General features: G+C 42.8%; 1 protein-coding gene across 1 annotated transcript in view; it reads right to left on the reverse strand.

Annotated features, from left to right (window-relative positions):
- The window catches only part of TBX15 (T-box transcription factor 15), a 143,439-nt gene that overhangs the window by 75,656 nt on the left and 47,463 nt on the right, over positions 1 to 20,320 (reverse strand). Inside the window, exon 2 of the mRNA XM_053303610.1 lies at positions 7,735 to 7,948. Within this exon, the coding sequence (XP_053159585.1) occupies positions 7,735 to 7,948 (214 nt within the window). The remainder of the gene's footprint in view (positions 1 to 7,734; positions 7,949 to 20,320) is intronic.

The raw sequence follows: 20,320 nt of genomic DNA on the forward strand, positions 1-20,320 counted from the left end.
GGGCAGCAAGTCAGCCATCATGCTTTTGGGGCAATGTTCTGGGCACTGTAACCTCACATTTGCTAAGGCACAGCCTCTGCACTCTGTTTGTACTAAAAATGCATTTTTCTGCCTCAAAACCCAACTTTGAAGATCAATTGTAAAATAACACTCAATTGGGTCCCAGGGGGATATACAAAAGGCACTTTTCTGGCATGCAGTCTAATGGCCTACAATGTCATTTAAATAGCACTTCTTCAGTCCAAAAAAAAAAAAAAAATGGCACCAACCCGTTTAAAATGGGGGGGAAACTTCAAACTGTTCTATCTAAGCCATTTTCCAATGAATCTTCACCAAATATGCAGGGGAGGTGTCTCTTGTCACCTAGTGAATGTGTAACAGGCAGATCAGACAAATGGTTTTGATTTCATAAGCAATAGAATATTCAGGGCTTATAATGGTGGAATTTTGAAAACACTCCCCAGCTTAATTATACTGGCACAATCGTGCCAGTATAATACATGTAGATAAAGAATGCAATAATAATAGAAATCCACACTCTTAATTCTTATAGTCAACTGCGCAAAAATACAATGGTTCATTTTTACCATTGTGGATAAAAACCCACAATGGTAACCTGGTGCATAACTGTATATAAAGTATTTTTCAAATGGATGAAATGTCCATAAATTACAAAATAATTAAGAAGTTCATTGCCCAAGAAGCAACCATAATTACGCTGGTGTTTTGTTTTTGTTTTTTGACAAGATCTTGATCTTCCAAGTTCAAACATTTCACTATGCAACAATATTTCAAAATGTCCACCTGGGAACATCCATAGTCAGCAAATCACAAAATAAAGAAACAGAACAAAGTCAGCTGCTTGCCTGCAAGTGATTTGCAGAGTTCAGGTTGTTGGTGATACATGTATGTATGTATTTGTTTATTTCAGCCCAAGGCCAGCATAGTTGGTGATACATTGTTCTCCTTATCAGAAGTAATTAGCAGACACTACAGAGAAAATGCAGCACCAACAAAGTTAGGAGCTGGGGGCTAGAAATCAAGTGAACAGTTCTGAACCCCTCCTCCTCAATAAGCTTGCTTTGTCTCGCTAATGTGGAATATACAATAAGGCTGTTCCCATGATCAACAGAAAGCAGGCTAAGGTTTAGCCCGCTTTCCGTGGAGCGTGGGAAGCACCGGGCTCGTGGGCAAGCCCAGTGCTCCCAAGGCAGCTAGCCCACCTAGAACACCCTCCCTTTAAATGAGGTTAACAGAGCAAGTGCTCCGTTAACCTCATTTCTTTGCTCGTGTGTCACCACGGTGTGTGGCAACACATGAGTAGACCCCTGACGGGGGGTGCTCACACAGGGCATCCTGGAACCTCTGGAGGGCATGCAGCCCCCTATCCCCACAGCCCCCACCAGCTCCGTGATTATAAAATAATTGAAGGAATCTAATGTACCCGCAGAACATCTCCTCCCTATCATTCTACCTTATGTGGACAGAGATTCTGCTAATTGGCCTTCAGAACTTTCGGGCTCTATAGAACTCTTCCTCAGGCTGCACATTAAAAAAGCAGGGGTGTGCAGAACTCTTTCAACTGTTTTGAACTTGAAACAACCTGACCACACACAAAAAAGGCTGCTGGTCTGAATTCAAACTGAACCGGCTCTGGTCCATTATGGACCAGTTTGACCCAGTTCAAGGGTTTGAGGGACAATGCTTGTATAGGGGGATCTGGTGAGGATTCCCCTTTACTGTACAAGCAAAGGGGAATCCTGTCTATAAAATGTTTCTAAGGGTGGCCAGGAGTGGCAGCAAGAGGGCACCTTACCGGTGCCGGCAGCTCCTCTTAACCCCAGCGCTCCCCCCAGCAGCAGCAGTGAAGTTTTGGCCTCCATGGATGAACAGAGGCCATTTGCATGACCACACAAATGTGGTCATGCAAATGGCCTGTGTGCATCTGCAGAGGCTGGAACTACGCCGCTGCTACTCAGGCCACTGCTCGGGGGACAGGTGGGATTTAGAGGAGCCACCACCAGCTCCACCAGTAAGGTGCCCTCTCGCTGCTCCCCCCCCTCACCCGGCTGCCCTTAGAAATCTTTTACAGGTAGGATTCTCCTTTACAAGCATAGCCCCTCGAAACGGGTTGAACCGGTTTGAAACAGTTCAATTGAATGGAACGGACCCCCAGCCGGTTCAACTGAACCAGTTTGCAGAACAGTGATTCAGCTCAGATTTGGTTCTAATTCGAACTGAATCACCAAAAACGGTTCTGTGCACACTCCTATTAAAAAGAGAGATGAGGGAAGATGACAGAATTTAGGCTCGATGTAAAAGAAGTTCTGGCATGATGGTATGCCAGTAAAGAATGTATTGTCTAAACTTTATATTTGTTCACATTTGTTTATGAAACATGAAAAAGAGGACTCCATTTGCAAGAATCCTATGCTTTACAAGTGAAACCAATAGCATACCTTTGTTTTTCAATAATAAAACCTTAACATATTGTTATGTTAATTCTAATGTCGATAGAGATGGCTTTTGAAAAGTTTATATGCATATCTAGAAACTTTTTCAAACTGTGGGAAGCCCACAGGCAAGAGCTGAGGGCATGCCTTCTCTCCTTCTGTTGCTTCCCTGCAACTTGTATTTAGAGGTATCTTGCTTCTGAGGTTAGGAGGTGGCCTATAGCCCTTGGATTACTAGCCATTGATAGACTTGTCCTCCAGTAATCTATCTAAAACCTTCTTAAAGCCATCCAGGCTGGTAGCTGTCACCACACCTTATGGCAGAGAATTTTGTAGGTTAATTATGCACTGTGTGAAAAAGTACTTCCTTTTGTCAGTCCTAGATTTCTTGGCAATCATTTTCATGGGATAACCTCTGGTTCCAGTGTTATGAAAGAGAGAGAAATGTATCTCTCTCCACTCCATGCATGATTTTATAGACCTCTATCATGTCACCCTCAGTCATCTTTTTTCTAAACTAAAATGCCCCAGGTGTTGTAGCCTTACCTCGTAAGGAAGGTGCTCTAGGTACCTAATCATCTTGGTTCCCCTCTTCTGCACCTTTTCCAGTTCTAAAATGTCCTTCTTAAGGTATGGTGATGAGAACAGTACATAGTACTCCAAATGTGGCTGCAGCATAGCTTTGTATGAGGCATAATAATATTAGCAGTTTTATTTTCAACCCCCTTCCTAATGATTCCAAGGATGGAATTGGCCTTTTTCACAGCTGCTGCGCACTGAGTCGACACTTTCAGCGAGCTGTCCACCACAACCCCAAGTTCTCTCTCTTGGTCAGTCACCAACAGCTCAGTCTCCATCAGCATATATGTGAAGTTACGGGGTTGTGCCCCCATATGCATCACTTTACACTTGCTAACCTTGAACTGCATCTGCCATTTTGTTGCCCACTCTGCCAGTTTGGAGAGTTCCTCCGTTGCATCCCATGTCAATTACACTGACATGGGATGCAGTGAGAGTAGTATGTGGGAACCCTTAAATGAGCATTCTGCCCTCAAGCCTCTCTGGATCTTAAAAAGACTCTGCCCCAATACATTCATCAAGCACAAAAAGTCAAAGTGAAGAACGCAAATAACCCAACATCATGTCATTTAGGTAATTGTGGTTGTCAGTAAAAGAAATGCCTTCTCAGCCCTGCTAGGTAGTGAAGGCTAGCTAAAGCCCACCAGGCCACGTTTAAGGATGGGAGTGCTCAGAAGCACTGAAAAGCAAGCACAAGTCACACCGACATGTTGGGAAAGGAGAAGGGAGTTATATAGTCCCTCCTACACATAACGAAGCAACTGGCCAGCAGAGTGACTGGCACATGCCAGAGCCAACTGGGTGCTAGCATGATGTCTGAAATTTGTGCCAAAACATCTGAATGACCCTACTTTTTGGTCTCCTCCAAAAAGGTATGTTCCAGCAAAAATGCTCCCTTCATTCTAAGGTCAGTAGCAGAAAGCACCAGCTGAACACTTTAAAAGTGTGGTATCAGTTAGCATTATTGGGTATTATCACTCAGTATGAAAGAACTGAATATAAGCTAAATTCTCTCATTGAAATCAATGGGAAATAAATGCTGTTTGTTGTGTATATATTTGATGGCTAATATCCTCACTCATGTTGCGTCCATGTGGGCTCCTAACAGCAGCAAGTGTGCAAGCACCTAACACTTTTGCTTAAGAGCATGATTATTTTCACTACCCTCTCTGTGCTCTGGAAGCACTGTGCTGTGGAATTACATCCCTGAGGGCCACATTGCATCCCTCAGGGACATGTTTCTGTGGGTCAAATCGTGCTTCTGGAGCACAGAGAGAGCAGCGAAAACCATTGTGCTGTTGTGCAAGAAGCACCTGTGCTTCAGGAGCACCAAGGTGCTGCAAACCCCTGCTAAATGGGCAAAGAGGCACCTTTTAACGTGCTGATTCTCTTTATATAGCAGGGGAGAGTAATTGGCCCTATTCACCTCCAGCACAGTACTTCCAGTGACTGCTGCTGGTGTCTATCTTACGTTTCTTTTTAGAATGTGAGCCCTTTGGGGACAGGGTTCCATCTTATTTGTTTGTTATTTCTCTGTGTAAAGCACCCTGAGCCATTTTTGGAAGAGCGGTATAGAAATCGAAATAATAATAAAATAATAATAATAATAATAATAATAATAATAATAATAATACGTGTGGATGTTAGGAACATGCGTGAAGCATTCATCACAGTGTTAGCTGTTATTTTTCATTATTACTTGTGTTGCTGTTTAAAAACCAAAGTCTTTTATTAATAAAGTTGATATTTAATTTGATTGCTGATTTTAGTGTATATCAATTGACAAGATTATTGACAGTCGTTTGTAAATACAATCTTCTTTCTCTTTTAATAAAGAAGAGTCTCCAAAGACATCAAGTTTCCAAAATATAGATCATCAACACTTTCCCCAAACCCACATGGTTCATCTGGAGCTATATCAGAGTATTGAAAGGACAGTCTCACAAGCCACAGAACTTTCTTGTATTCATTCTGTTTGGTCAAACAGGAAGTTTTTTTTAAAAAAACCAGGGAGAATGGGGGGGAAACAATGGGAAGGAGAGGCTAAAGCTCTTTCCCTACATCATTGTGTGCTACTATATAGCCCAATTGGTGCACTCCTCTTCCATTACTTCTCTGTCCAAGGTGCTGATTACTTACAAAAATGATAACAATTAGAATTATAATGGGAACTGGTTGGAATATGCAACACTTGCTTAACAAACAGATAACAAACCTTAAGGTCATTCAAGTTACCAGAAAATGTGCCATAATCCTAGCTTTTGATTTATAATTTATTATAAATATTTATTGCCCAAACACTGCATTTCTTAAAAACAAGTTGACCCACAAAACCATTACCTAGATGTAACATCTGAGGAGAGCTTCTATCCAACATCATTACTAGCTCAGCCCCAAACTTCTGATTCACACAAAATGCTCTCACATTTAAAACCTCCTCCCCTTACACCATCAACTCAGTTCTGATTTTGAATGCTTTCATTCCAGCTTGGGGTATCTATGGCCACACAATTCTAAAGTAGGAAAAGGGAAGGGATTAGAAAGTGGACCAGGTGGAACAGTCCCATGCTTCCAATAACATTTTGGAGTCATCACCAGTTGGACTTGCTGTCCCAGATTATTTCCTCTCTGCTCAGAAATGGAAAGCAGCTGCCTCTGATGAGAGAAGGTACAGAACAGGTGTACTGCAGTACTGTATCAGAGATAATAGGGATTACTTTTCTCTGGATCCACCATGTCCCCCATATGAACTCATGTCAGTACAAGCCTAGGTAACTAACACTCCACTTTAGCATAACTACTGGAAAGTTTTGAATGCACCCTCCCTCCCTAATTCAGGATAAAGAGATAATATGCTCCCCCAAACTGGAAGGGTTTCAAGACTTTCTTATTTGGACAAGGATTTAGTGATCAGAAATAAATATTCATTCTCTACATCTCTCTGTCTCCACCCACCCCACCCCCCATTTTAAAGAGATTAAGAACAAATCACACACACACACACACACACACACACACACACACACACCTCTGTCTGTCTGTATGTATGTTTTATAATTGTCTAGCCGATGCCTGTCATTCTAATGGGCAGGGTTTATGTGATGAGAGGGTTCTGCAGGAACAAACCCAGAAGAGGCACCATTAATCTCTTTATACCCTCTGCACTGAGACATGTTTGTGCTCTGTATGTCCTGCCATGGTCTTTTACCAGTGCTGATTGGCTGGCAGCAAAACAGATGGGCTGATAGCAGTCCGCTCCTCTCCCTGCACCCTCTAGAGTGATTTACATTTTTTAATGGATTGTGTGTTGTCCTTTTTAAGTGCCACATGTACATGCACACATTTTTCCATTTATTCTGCACCTTGTTTTTTTCTTTCTAAAAATGCTATTCATTTGTAAGACACTGAGACTGTTCTCACGAGCACCCAAGCCCGGCCTTAGGCAGCCAATCCTGGGCTTGGCTGCCCGTGAGATCCGCTGGGATCCACACAGATCTTGGCAACACTGCTGTGCGAAACCCAGCACCGAAGCCTGACTCTTAGCCAAGGTTAAGGGTGCAAACATGCCCTTAACCCAGCTGCCGGGATTGTGTGTCAGTGCAAGCTGCTTGTATAGAGCCGCTGACACAGAGATCGGTGCCTAGAGCGCCTGTCCCTTGGGGAATCCCAGGGGTGCAGTGAATTGTGGGATACTCAGAGGCAAGGATAATGAGTCCCAACTTCTGTTGATCTGCACTGGTGGGAGAAGGTGGGCATGTGGCTTGCACACTGTAGGGGCTAAAAGAGATCATTTGGAGGAAGGTAGGTTGAACCCTGCCTTCCCCACTGCCTGCCCATCCTCCCGGCCATGTGAATAGCCCCATTGTAAAATGACTGCGGAGAGGGGGAGGAGGAACCACAGCTGTTAGCTAATCAGCACTGTGCACTGTTAGCTATGCTGCAAAATTACATACATCTGCCAACAACACCATGAGTGCAATTCCCAAATGCAGCAACTTCTGTTTCTTATGTACATTGGTAAGCACTTTTATGAATTTAGCCTGATACCAAATTTTGTGCATTTCAAATTTGGATAATACACAAAATGCTTACTACCCATTATTCCAGCACTCAGACAGCCCAGGAACATGGGGGCAATTGTAATGGAGAAGGCCTGCACACCAGCAATCAGTATTTTTTTTTTTAAGTACCACAGTTGTGTAAGCTTTCATGTGTTCAAAAGGTTTTGAAATATATATTGGCACTTCATTGATGGTTTTTGGAAATGGTTTTTAATCAGTCTCAAACAGCTCGTGCTAGCCTGGATAAACTGCCAATACTAATAAAAAATTACTCAAATGTTTGAAATAATTATCATTGGCGGGCGGAGGGGGGAGATCGCCCCTTTTTTAAAAAACCCACACATGTACCCAAATAGCAACAGCTGTTTTGATACAGCTGTAGCTAGTATCAGAAATGAAATATGACAAGTTTAATGCACGGTGATTTCCTCTAGGTGTCTGTTCTGAATTACACTGCCTGGCAATCAGTAGCCTCTAGGCTGGTATGGATGCAAGGGTACCAATACCGTAAGAATTAGAGGAATGATTCCTTGTCCAAGGGAAGTGATTCCTGATAACTCTCCTTAGATTCCTAAGTTGTGACAATCCAAGGACTGTATTATGACATGACCAGTTGTGTTTAGGGGAGACATCCATCTTACCTGCCTGCTTTAGTGATGATCATTTCTGTGCCTATATCATGGAACCTTTTCCAGAGATCAGCACACTGCAACTCCACCTGGATCTCCTCCATGGATGAGGTAGGAGGCGGCTGAGAGATGGAACTGCTGGATGTGAGGTCAGAGTGGGAACCAAAGGAGCAGGATGTCCTCTCAGCTAACACTTCTGTGTCTGACCCCGTGCTCTGCTCTGAATCTAAAGAAAGAAAGAGCAAAAGAAAGCAGCACAGTAGATCAAATTCTTCATTCCTTAAGTTCCTCAAAGGAAGAATATAAAGTCAGTATTGGGATTTGGGGGGGACTAGTACAATGGCCTCTCTTTTATTCTATGTTTGCTATTGTGATTGACAATCTGGTTTCTGGCATGACATCTGGTATTTCAGCCAAGTTTTAAAGCTGCGGCATAGAATTGCCCACAATATAAAATATAAATAGCAATGAATGTACTCAGGGTGCAAGAGGTCGGAGCACACCAATGGCATCTCTTGTATTATGAGAATGAATAAGAAAATGAAAGGAACAGAATGCAATAAACATGGAGAAAACCATGTTCTGTTTAATTATATATGTTATCTCACATATACTGCTCTTGCAAAGTTATATATTTTTAGACAAAGGGCTTTTCTTCCTTTTAAGCATAATTGTCATCAGAAAAAATGAATAATGCCTTTTGGTTTTGGTTTTTGGCAGTGCTTACTTTCCAAATGTGCTATTTCTTCCTATATTCTAACTTTTGGAACTGCAATATTTCCTGAGAAAATAACCACGTAGCTTTCTAGCTCCAAAGATCTCCACAGGCGCAATGAAAAAGATAGCAGACATTTGGGGAAATTACTGGAACAGTAATTGTTATTTCAGTGGACACTCCCAGGATATAAAGTGTTGGTCAAAAGAAAAAGCACAGTATTTTGAACTGAAGCAAGCTCTTGAACTGCCCCATCAGGCCAAGGAACTTCTTATGCTGAATCACTTTCATAACAAGCTCTGCTTCCACAATAGGTTTCTGGAAGCCCAGGCCATGTCCAGAGTATGTGGGTGGGAGAGAGCTTCAGGAATCTGCCCCCTCTCAGAGAGATTTCAGACCCCTGCCCAAAATTTTCATTTTCTATTTAAAATAAAAAAGTAGAGCATCTGTTTATAGAGACTCTATTCAGATTTAGACCCTTTCCCTAGTGATTTCCACAACAAGAAGTGATAACTTTAGCAGTGCATTGTTATTGTGGGCAGCTGGCCTGTGGTTTGCACTAGTCTGGGGTGGGGGGCCCCCTGACAGAAAATGAGCGGAGGATCTGATTAGCAAGTATACCAATACAGCACAAAACATTCCAGCCTTATATTATATCAGGAAATGATGACACATGGATTCCAGAATCTTTGTTATCGTTAATATTGAATAAGATACAGATTAAAACAACAATATTAAATACAGATTAGAACAAGCATTAATAGCAGCAGTATAACCATAATATACAATACTCGATCAATCTCTATGCATTCCTCTTACATGTTGGAATCACAAGAGCAGGATATGTAAGCAGTCCAGCACCGTTCCTACTGATGAACATCAACCCATTATCATGTTGACCGGTAGCATTACTGGTAACCAGTGTTACAGGGATTCCCAGATGTTGTTGACTACAACTCCCAGCATCCCCAGCTGCAATAGCCTTTGCCTGGGGATTATGGGAGTTGTAGTTAACAACATCTGGGAATCCCTGTTAGAAGGAACACTGCTGGTAACATGTTGTGCTTCTCCTGAAAAATAGTTCTAACCAACTATTTCTGTCAGTGGGGACAAACAGTTATACCCTGTCTTGAAAATGGGGTACATAATGGAACGGTGAGATTTTTCCAAGTATTTTAACACTATTAGGCCCTAGAGATGCATAAACCCATGGCTGACAGTGGGCAGGATCCAGACTATGTTAGTCATGACTAACACGTCCCACAAATTTCAACGGGAGTGAATCGTGACAAACTTATTCTGGATCCTGCCTGACGTTTTAAATAGATGGTAAACTGCCAGTACATAGATATGTTGGGCATGAGGGAACTGCATGCATGGAAGACAATCCCCACAGGTTGTTCACTGAGTCATTCCCACCCGCCTATCCTGATAGACATCAGCTGATAGACATCCTGATAGACATCAGCTGACATATGTTGGAATGAGTACACCACAACATGCTCACAACAGGTGTAATGCACAGAGCTTTTTCCCTTGCCAAAAGCCCCTTTCTTCTGGGGCTGAAATCTTAATCAGGGTACTTATTTAAAACATTTCTATCCACTGACTATTTCTTACCTTTTCTTTTTCTGATTTTTCAGTGGAACTTAAGCACTCATTTGCAGCATGCTGTGAGCAATTTACAGCTGCCCAAATCATATCAATCAACAAAAAAAGCTAAAATAAAATAAGAACAAGAGAACAAGAGACAGAAGAACAGAAGGGTTGCTCATGTGAGTTGGCATCTGTACTAGTATCAACCAGCCCTTGAATTCACCTGCAGGTCCTTCTGCTTCTTGCGTCTTGACAACTTAGCCATCAACTGCAGGGCAAAGAGAAGAGATTGCACCTATAGGCTGGGATATGTCCTAAACCAGCTCCTGATTTGCCTGCAGCTTTATTGTAACGAAACCAAACAAAACCAGAAACTATAAGTTCTGGATTATCCTTTCTGAGGAAGGTACTGCAGCAGTCAGTGGGGAAGTGCTCTGAAGCATTACCTTTCCTTTCTTATTAATCTTTACCCTCCTCTCTTCTCTATAATTGGGGAGGATGCTAAGAATTCTCTTGGACCCCTAATTCCTACTCACTGAACTACAATTCCCAGGGTTCCCTGGAGCACAGCAAACCAGCCTAAGTCTTTTGTGCAAATATGCCCTTAGTCTAGAACTTCTGTTAAACAGCAATATATTCCCACTTTCGCAACTGTGAAGTAAAAGCAAACATGACAGCAGCACAGACTGACATAACCCACAATATTTTTTTTTAAATCCTTCTTAAAAAAACATTATCCTCTGCTTTAAAAATATCTAATGGGAATTAGTGGATCTTTGCTGAGACAATGAGCCTTTGGACGAGGACTTGTTTTACTTTATTGATTAATTTGAGGATGTATAATTTGCTTTTCACTTCGAATGAGAGGCACCTCTTTAAAGTGCCTCTCATTGTCTTTATTGAGCAGGGAGAGAGCAACTGGCCCTATCCATCTCCAGGAGGGCATCCCTCCAGTGGCTGTTGCCGGTGTCTATCTTATGTTTCTTTTATAGATTGTGAGCCCTTTGGGAACAGGGAGCCATTCGAGACCCAGCGTGGTGTAGTGGTTAGAGTGCTGAACTAGGACCGGGGAGAACTGAGTTCAAATCCCCATTCAGCCATGATACTAGCTGGGTGACTCTGGGCCAGTCACTTCTCTCTCAGCCTAACCTACTTCACAGGGTTGTTGTGAGGAGAAACTTAAGTATGTAGTACACCTATCTGGGCTCCTTGGAGGAAGAGCGGGATATAAAATGTAAATAATAATTTATTTTATTTTATTTATTAATTTATTTATTAATTAATTTATGTATTTGTTTATATCTATGTATAAGGCTTTAGAAACTTTTGTTGAAAAGCGGAATATAAATATTTGTCATATTCATATTCATATTCATTCATTCCATTTATATCCTTCCTTTCTTCCATCATGGAATTCAAGGTGGCATACATGCAGTTCCCAGGTGACCTCCCATTCAGGTACTGACCAGACCAGACCTAGAACTGCTTTGCTTCCATAAAGTAGCTGCATCATGTGCCCTCAGGCCATGTTCTGGAACCAAAGAACCATTCTAAGAATCAGTGCATTAAGAATTCCTTCTGGGATCTGAAGCCAACTTGTTTGCCATGCCATTCAGTTGCTTTTGATACTGATGTATATATCAATGTGTATACACATGCACGCACTACAACATCCAAAGAAAAATACAAACTAAATCGGCAGCATTGTTTTCATAGCAGGAAGAATATCATACACCCAACTAAATTCCATCGCACACCATTAAAAGCCTGCTTCAAAAGAAAAAGTCATGGTAGTAGCCAATCTAAATGGTCCAGGCCGGCAGACTTAAAGGGGTAACGGTTTCCATAGCAACACAGATCACTCTATTGCCAAGGACAATCTAGCCTCCGGAAGAGGCTTCACCCACAGCAGAGATTCATTACTGGGCTGCAGTCTGTGCCCAGTGAACAGGTGTTCTCTCAGCTCCCTCAGGCCCAGGCTCACAAGAGTTTGTCTAAAAAGAAGAACTAGCGCCTTGAAATTAGCCTGGTAGCAATTTGGAAATGAGCAGATCACCTGCAGTGTTGGTGTCATGTGCTTCTGGGAGTTGACTTTTAAAATCTGGTATAAAATGCCTAGCTTCTATTAACCATTCTGTTAAAAAATAAATAAAATTGTTTTTAAGAAATTTTGTTTAAAGGGAACAAACAAGACTTTCCTCCTACCATAGCAAAGCTCACTGCTTCATTCTGGTTATTCGTGTCTGGTTATTTATTTATTTATTTATTTATTAACTATCTATCAAACTGGTTATCGAGCTGCGGAAGCAGATTGAAGCTACCATGAGGCTAAAGCAGGGTTTCTTAACCTTGGGTCCCATCATCCCCAGCCATGGCCTTTGTGGCTGGGATGATGGGAGTTGTAGTCCAACAACATATAGGGACCCAAGGTTAATCTAGGGACCCTGTGCTAAAGGAAGAAATTGCTCTGAATCTGTACCCAGCCTTATTTCACACACCTATATTTGGTATATTTCACACACCAAATAATCAGTTTCCCTTCCACACCAAAATAATAAAGGGATACTTGACAGTTTTCCTTTCACTGTTTAGAGCACAACATGCAATCATGGCTTAGCAGCTATGATTGCAAAGATTCATTCATTCATTCATTCAATTCATTCATTGCATTTATATACTGCCCCATCCAAACGGCTCTGGGCTGGTGCACAGCAGCAAAAACAAAACCCACAAATCGGTCGTTTTAAAAACAATCAATACAAAACAATTTTTAAAACAGTTTAAAACCATTAACAATTAAAACATTTAAAACAGTTTAAAAACCCTGGAAGGCCAGGCCAAACAGATAGGGCTCTCTTGAAGGCCAACAATGAACTCAAACTATGGATTTCTGCCGGGAGTTCGTTCCACAGCCCAAGGGCAGCTACAGAGAAGGCCCGCCTCCGAGTAGCCACCAGATGTATGGTGGTAACTGGAGGCGGAACTTCTCAGATGACCTTAACGTGCTGTAGGGATCGTGCAGAAGAAGGCGCTCTCTAAGGTAACCCAGACCTAAGCCATTCAGGGCTTTAAAGGTAATAACCAGCACTTTGTGTTTTGCTCAGAAACATATAGGCTGCCAGTACAACTTTTTCAAAACAGGCATAATATGGTCTCTCTGAGTCACTTCAGAGACCAGTCTGTGTTCCACATTTTGAGCTAACTGAAGTTTCCGAACTACTGTACGTACAAAGGCAGCCCCACGTACAGCAAACTGCAATAGTCCTGGAGGTTACCAGCTGATGTACCACTGTTTTGAGGTTGTTCTTTTCAAGGAATGGACGCAGCTGTCAAATCAGCTGAACTTGATGGAAAGCGCTCTTAGCCATAGCCTCCACCTGAGATACCAGGGGATCCAGGAGCACCTCCCAAACTGAGTACCTGTTCCTTCCAGGGGAGTGTAACCCCATCCAGCACAGGAAGATCTAACTCATCCCTCTAATTCTGAACCCCTACAATGAGCACCTCCATCTTGCTTGATGGAGTAGGAGTAGGAGTAAAATTAAAAATAAACAACTTTGTTAGCTGCCCCATAACAAATTGTTCTCTTACAACATAAATCACTACTGCATTTCACAACAAGGGACACCACAGAATTTAGTATTCCTACAGATCATTTTTAAAGGCAGCTTATTGCCCTAATGTGCATAGAACAATGCATTAATAAGTTCAGACCATGGGTCCTCTGCGCATACACACACACACACACACACACACATACACACACATATATATAATTTAAAATATACTTCGCTTTTTTAAAAAGGCAGCTCTAACAATCAACCGTTCATTCTCGTTAAATGTGATGTGTATCTGTAAAAACACGCCACTCATAGACTATCAAGAACTTTACATGCAAACATTAAATATGAATGCTGGAAAAAAATTTAACATTTGTTCTGCTTTTATTTATACTCTGCAGTGAGCTTACTTCTCCTCCTCTTGCTGCACACACATTAAATGTTCATCCCCAACACAACTCTTCAAGCCATCTTTTATACAAGTTTGCAATGCAAAAATGCAGGCACGAGCCAGCTGAAAGACACATCTGCTCTGTTCTCCTACACGGTTTCATTTTTTTTTCCACCATGAGATTTCAATGGAACTGAAAATATCTCATAGGAGAGACCTTGCAGCATGCTGTGAGCAATTTACAGCTGCCAAAACCATATCAATCAAATCCCACAGGAGATACTTCCTTCTTCAAACCCTGCACAGTGAAAAACACACAAAGGGGGCCAGCTGCCATCACACCACTCTCTCTCTCTCTCTCTCTCTCTCTCTCCCCCCAGCTGTAACAGCTTCATTAGAGGCTATTCTTGAAGAAAGATTCCATCAGACACATAGGGCTAACTACATGTTTTGTTCAACCCATCCTTAGGAGACAAGCTTGAAACCATAAGTGTCTCTTTCCTCCCTCCCACCCCCAACCCCCACTAAAAGCAGAAATTGTGGGATCAATAGTGATCAGGACTGCAACACCCAAGGGGAAAGGGCAGTAATACTTCCCCCCTGTATCATTTCCCCACCAAAACCCACTCCCCTCCAAAGCAGCTATTTCCTGCAATAGTCACTTTGGGGGAGATTTTTGATGGGGCAATATTTAGCCTCCTCTTCCTGCAGCCACAGTTTTGATTTGTACCCCCTACCCCCGGTGGCTTTTTATGAAAAGGATATGGACTTTTCACATGATCAACACCATGTCAGACAAAAAAACAGAGATTGTGGTGGCGCACACTTCTAGAGAGCATATCATGCAAACTCGGGGGGGTTTCGGCAATCTCCACTTGGCAACATGCCAACCCGACATGGAGCCGAGAGCTGTAATCTAGGAGCTGAAGTGGGCTTGTCAATCTTGGCTCCATGTCAGGCTGATGTGTTGTCAATTGGAGAGTGCAAAAAAATAAATAAATCCTGAGTTCACATAACAGGCTCCTTGGAGCAGGCACGTGCTGCCAGAATCTCCATTTCTTTGTCTGACATTGCATTGGCCATGTGAAGAGACTCAATCTGTATTTCTTGTCTCCTAATGATGGGCTTAAAGTAACATGTAGTTTGGCCCGTGAGTTCAACTGTCATACAAATGATGAGGGATGTGGCTTTCAATTTCTCTTAACTGAGAAATTCCAGGAGCAGTTTGCCGTTTGTTGCCAGAACATGGATGAAGGGGCAAGACAAACACATTGGGTAAAACAAGGGCCACAATTGTATTAACTGACTTCAAGGATCTGCAATGGAATACGAGCCCTCATGCAACTCCCCCTTTTCCATTGCACACGTGCTATTGCTCCAGAGAGCCCTCACAGTCCAGAACATGCTCCAGAAGGAACAGGGTTGGTGATGTGTTTCTAATCTTTCAGAACCCATTTTGGAATGCAGGGAGTGCTCCAGACTCTAAAGAATCCGGTACAGCTGCGTGCACACGGGCGTCGGGGTGGGGGGAGTTGCTCAAGGGTTTCCATCATGCTCCTGCAAAGCAGGCATACTCAGTTGGTTGGGATGTCAGCCACTGCTAGCTAAATGCAAATTTGTAGTAATGCTTTGTCTCTTTAAAATAGTCATGAAACAATATGTCAATCATAACACAAAAATTATAAAATGCTTTACTTTGCTATTGCTAACTGCTTCCCATGGAAAATGTTGATGGTATAATAAAGAACAAATACATTTGTATTTTTGCTTTATAAAGGTCACATCAATTCAAACATTCTTCACTATGAACTGGGGAGAGAAATATTTTCCAGACAGAAATTGTAGTATTTTACTTCAGTTATACTAAAACAATATAAAAATAAGTAATAATTATTAAAATAATAAAGAACTTAAATAAGTTGCCAATCTATATCTGTGTGTGTGTGTGTGTGTGTGTGTGTGTGTGTGTGTGTGTGTGTGTTAGATGTACCCATCGCTAATCCCATGCATGGCAGCTCTCACAAGAGTTCGCAAACGAGGGAAGGGGGAGAGGAAAGTGACAGTGGTGGAGAACTTAAGGCCAACAGACAGACCAGCAGGTGGGCGGGCGGGAAGAGAAAGTGAAAGTGGTGGTGGCGGGCGGGGGGGGGAGAAAGCAGCAGTGGCTGGTGGGCGGAAGAAAATGGCTGGAAGGCAGCTGGCCAGAGAGAGAAAACATTGGAGGGGGCAAGAGGGAAAAGGAGGGGTAGGGCTGAGAATGAGGGAAGGGGGCTGAGAACAAGGGAGAACTTGAGGTGCAGATGCTCTGCACCTGGGCCAGCTAGTTTTATTTATTTTGCCTTATTCATAACTGAAGAAAGAGCTTATTCCTTAAAGTTAGTGAGCCCTTAGACCTTAAATTCAGGTTTTAGGAGGCAAAACCCTTCAGATTCCAAAAAATTTTCAACTCAGAAACAATATTCTGGAAAGCATAGAGCTATACGTACATACTATATATGTACATCTGTACATATAGAGCTATATGAACCACACTATTCATCACTCAGAATTGGAAATATAAAGTACTAGGGGTTTGTGTTTTTTTTAAACCTGCTGTAGTTGTTATATTTTTGCCCTGCCTTTCTACACATTATTCAAAGCACAGACGTCTTAAATATGATCTATAAACTACTAAGTCTCCTTTAACTAAATCCCCAGATATCCTTGTTACAGAATCTCATTTCACTTTTGGGAGAATTGTTTTAAAAGAACTTTGGGGGTTTTTGTCTGTAAGGTATCAGCAAGCTGAGCTGTTGTATTTATTTGCTGCTACAAAAATAAATAAGGGTCTATTTAAGGGGGGAAGTGAGCTAGAGACAATCCCAGTCTAAATTAGGGCCATTCTCTAGGGACCGAGAAGAGGCGTTAACAGTCCCTCCCAGCACCACCATGCAGTTTTCCTGACAGAAATTTCTCCTTCTCAAAGCAGCAATTGGCTCTGGAGGTGGGGGAGAACATATGGATGCAAATAACAGCTTCCCTCATGGGACGAACAGGAACTTTAGTGGGAAGATTTTGATTAGAAAGGTGTGTGTGTGTGTGTGTGTGTGTGTGTGTGTGTGTGTGTGTGTGTGTGTGTCGAGGGCAGATGTTAACCACCATCACCTACCTGTGTCAAAGTGCTGGGATGAATATAATATTATTATATTACTATTTATTAAAATAAATAGTAGAATAGGCTATGGAATAATAGGATTTTAGAGTGGGGAGGAATGTTCAAATCTTCTAGTACAATCCCCTGCCCAGTGTGGGAAATTGCTATAGCATCCTTAATGGATGGCTAAACCTTTAGTGAAGGAGATCCTTCCACTGCATGAGGCAGGTTGTTCCACTGCTGAACGGCCCGTGTACCATTAGGAAATACTTCCTAATGTCTAGCCCTAAATCACCTTCCTTGTCCTTTCTAGCCCTGCAATGGAGAGTGTCTACTCCATCTTTTATGCGACAGTCCTTCAGATATATGAAGACAACTATCATATCTCCCCTCATCTTTCCATTCTCCAAGTTTCTTCAACTGCTCTCAGTTAAGAACATAAGAACAGCTCTGCTGGGTCAGGCCCATCTAGTCCAGCATCCTGTTTCACACAGTGGTCCACCAGATGCCACTGGAAGCCTACAGGCAGGAGTTGAGGTCATGCCCTCTCTCCTGCTGTTACTCCCCTGCAACTGGTACTCAGAGGCATTCAGTTCCTTCAAAATACTCAGTTTCTTCAACTGTTACTCAAAGGACTTGGTTTCCAAATTCTCCTGAAAGTAGAGGGGGCCCTCCAGAAGGTTGTGGGATGGAATAGTAGGATGGGTTGCCAAGGAATGGGGAAGGGAATCACTAAAGATCGAGCAGAGGTACTTTCCCTCAAAACGTCCTAGGAGTTGCCTCCAAGCAACTCATCCTGGGCTTGGAGCCTGTGCACTGGGCTTGGAGCCTGTGAATCCCAGCGTTCTCACATGCAGCCTAGCCCAGGCTGGGCTTTCCTAGTCTGGGTTTGGGTGTGCATGAGAATAGCCTCTAAGTTAGTCATTACCAAGTCCCACGGAAATTAATGGATTTTGTTTCATTGTTTTCAGTGATGCTCAGTCATGATTAACGCATTTGCATGCTGCCCTATATTTATTTTATTTATGAGTAGCCCAAAAGCAGAGTGTAGCTTGTATGCAGTTTAATTTTTTTTTTAACTTCGGTGCCTACTACTACTACTACTACTACTACTACTACTACTAGGTGACATGATGTGCAGTTTTACAGAGCTGTAATACTGTGCCCTGGACTACTGCAAACTCCAGAGGCAGCCCCAACGCTGTTAAGAATGGGAGATAGCACAAACAGTGCTTCTGCAGTTCTCCCTATTGTCACAAATGGGGGAAATTGTAGAAGCACTACTTGTTCTGCTGCCTATGCTTAACAGCATCAGGGCTGCCTTTGAAGTCCACAGAAGATCCAGGGTACAATGTTATGGCTCCATCACACTGCACATTGTGTCGGCCATTGTCTGTTTCTTCTTGCACCCTTGGACTGCTTTTGCCCAGTGACTCCATTTCTTCCTCATTTACTTCTCTTCACCTGCACTTAGTCCCCATTTTCCTCTGTGGTAGTACAAACCTGGAATACTCCCACAATCGATAGATAGCTATCCTTCATTATTACAGTCACTGATCAGATAAACAATCATCATACAGTTTGCAGCAGACAGTAAGAGCCTACATCAAAGTAAGCCTCTCTTTGCGTATTTTACAAGCTATAAAGCAAAATCTAGCCACATTTAGAGAAACGAAATAATCATATTCAGACAAAGGGTGCTGCAGATAAAACATATCAGTATGGCCGGGATAATTTACTTTAAAAGGTGAGATAAAACTATTTCGGATATTGTTTTCAAATGAACAGTCGAGCAAAACATACACAGTTGTTTCAATGGTACCTGTGCCACAAGGGCATAATCGAGCAGTATATGGTGTTTCCTTAAATTTCCCAAATGTACTCCCACAATTGAGAGAACCATAGTTGGTTGTGAACCAGCCTGGCTGTAGGGGAAACCCATTGCTGTAATTTGTCTATATACTGCTTGAATTGTTATCACTAAAGCAAATTGTACTAATGTCCCCACTAGAATGTAGAGAATGCATGTGTGGAAAGAGTGAATGGAATTTTGTGCCAAAATAAGGTTGAAGATGGAGGCCATAGAGTCTGGTGTGACCAGGAGAGATGTCAAGCATGTAGAACAGCCTGAAGACAGAAGCCCAGAGAAGGAAAAGTACAGCTTGCTGTCACCCAAAGTGCTCAGTCGAGAGGCAGTTCCCTGATAAACAGGATGGTTGGCAGAACAGCATGTTCCTAAGAAGACAGAATCTTCTGAGGGCAGGCACTGGTCACAAGATCGCGAGCCTGTGAAAACAGTGGCTGCCAGAGAAGGCCATAAAGTGAAATATCAGTGCAAAAGACCCAAGGTGGTGACCAGAGAGAGAACAGTATAAAAGGAGATATTCTGCAAATGCCTTCTTCGAGGAACAGCTGACTAATACCTCAAGGCAGAGTGTGCGTACACTCCAACATTCCTGGCCTTTCCACTCTTCAACTACGTTCAGGGTTGGCTCCCCTGAAATGTATGCATCATGAGTATGACTAGGGAAAATTAGTAACTCTCGTCTATCTTGCAAAAAATTCTCTATGGCAGGGTTCAGACATAGTATGGAACTGCGGGTTCCACTCCAGTCCCCCAGTAGGGATGTGCAAACAGGTTCGCCATCAAACCGGTTCAGTTCGACGTCAAACCGGTTTGGTTTGACTGTTCGGGGTTGAACCCAACCACCCCCTGTTCGATCTGACCCCAGACCGAACCCCACCCCTGGCAGTTCGCATGTGGGGTGTGTGTGTGTGTGTGTGTGTGTGTGTGTGTGTGTCTGTGTATAAAAATAAATAAATTCGGCTGCTCTTTGGTCACTCTTTGGTCACTCTTCGGCCTTTCCCCTTGGTGCCGTGGCCATTTTGGAGGCTGCGATGCCTGTGCAATAGGCCTCTGCATGGCCTGGCATGACCCAAGGGGAGGGGGATCCTCTGCAGACACCCCACCCGCCTCTTCGGACAACTCCCCCGGAGGGGGTAAGTTTAAATAAAAAAAATTAAAACCTCACAAACTCCTCCCCCGACTGAATTGGGGGGGTTCTAGGGGGTGCCGGAAAGAACTATCCCAGTCTAGTTCAGTTCCAGTTCAGACTCGAACCAGACCGGGCCAGCCGGTTCCATGCACACCCCTACACACCAGCTCTCCCATCTGCATTCAGACGTTGGGGAGAGGGGCCTTT

The sequence above is a fragment of the Hemicordylus capensis genome, chromosome 2, assembly GCF_027244095.1.
Source record: "Hemicordylus capensis ecotype Gifberg chromosome 2, rHemCap1.1.pri, whole genome shotgun sequence".
Taxonomy (NCBI): Eukaryota; Metazoa; Chordata; class Lepidosauria; order Squamata; family Cordylidae; genus Hemicordylus; species Hemicordylus capensis.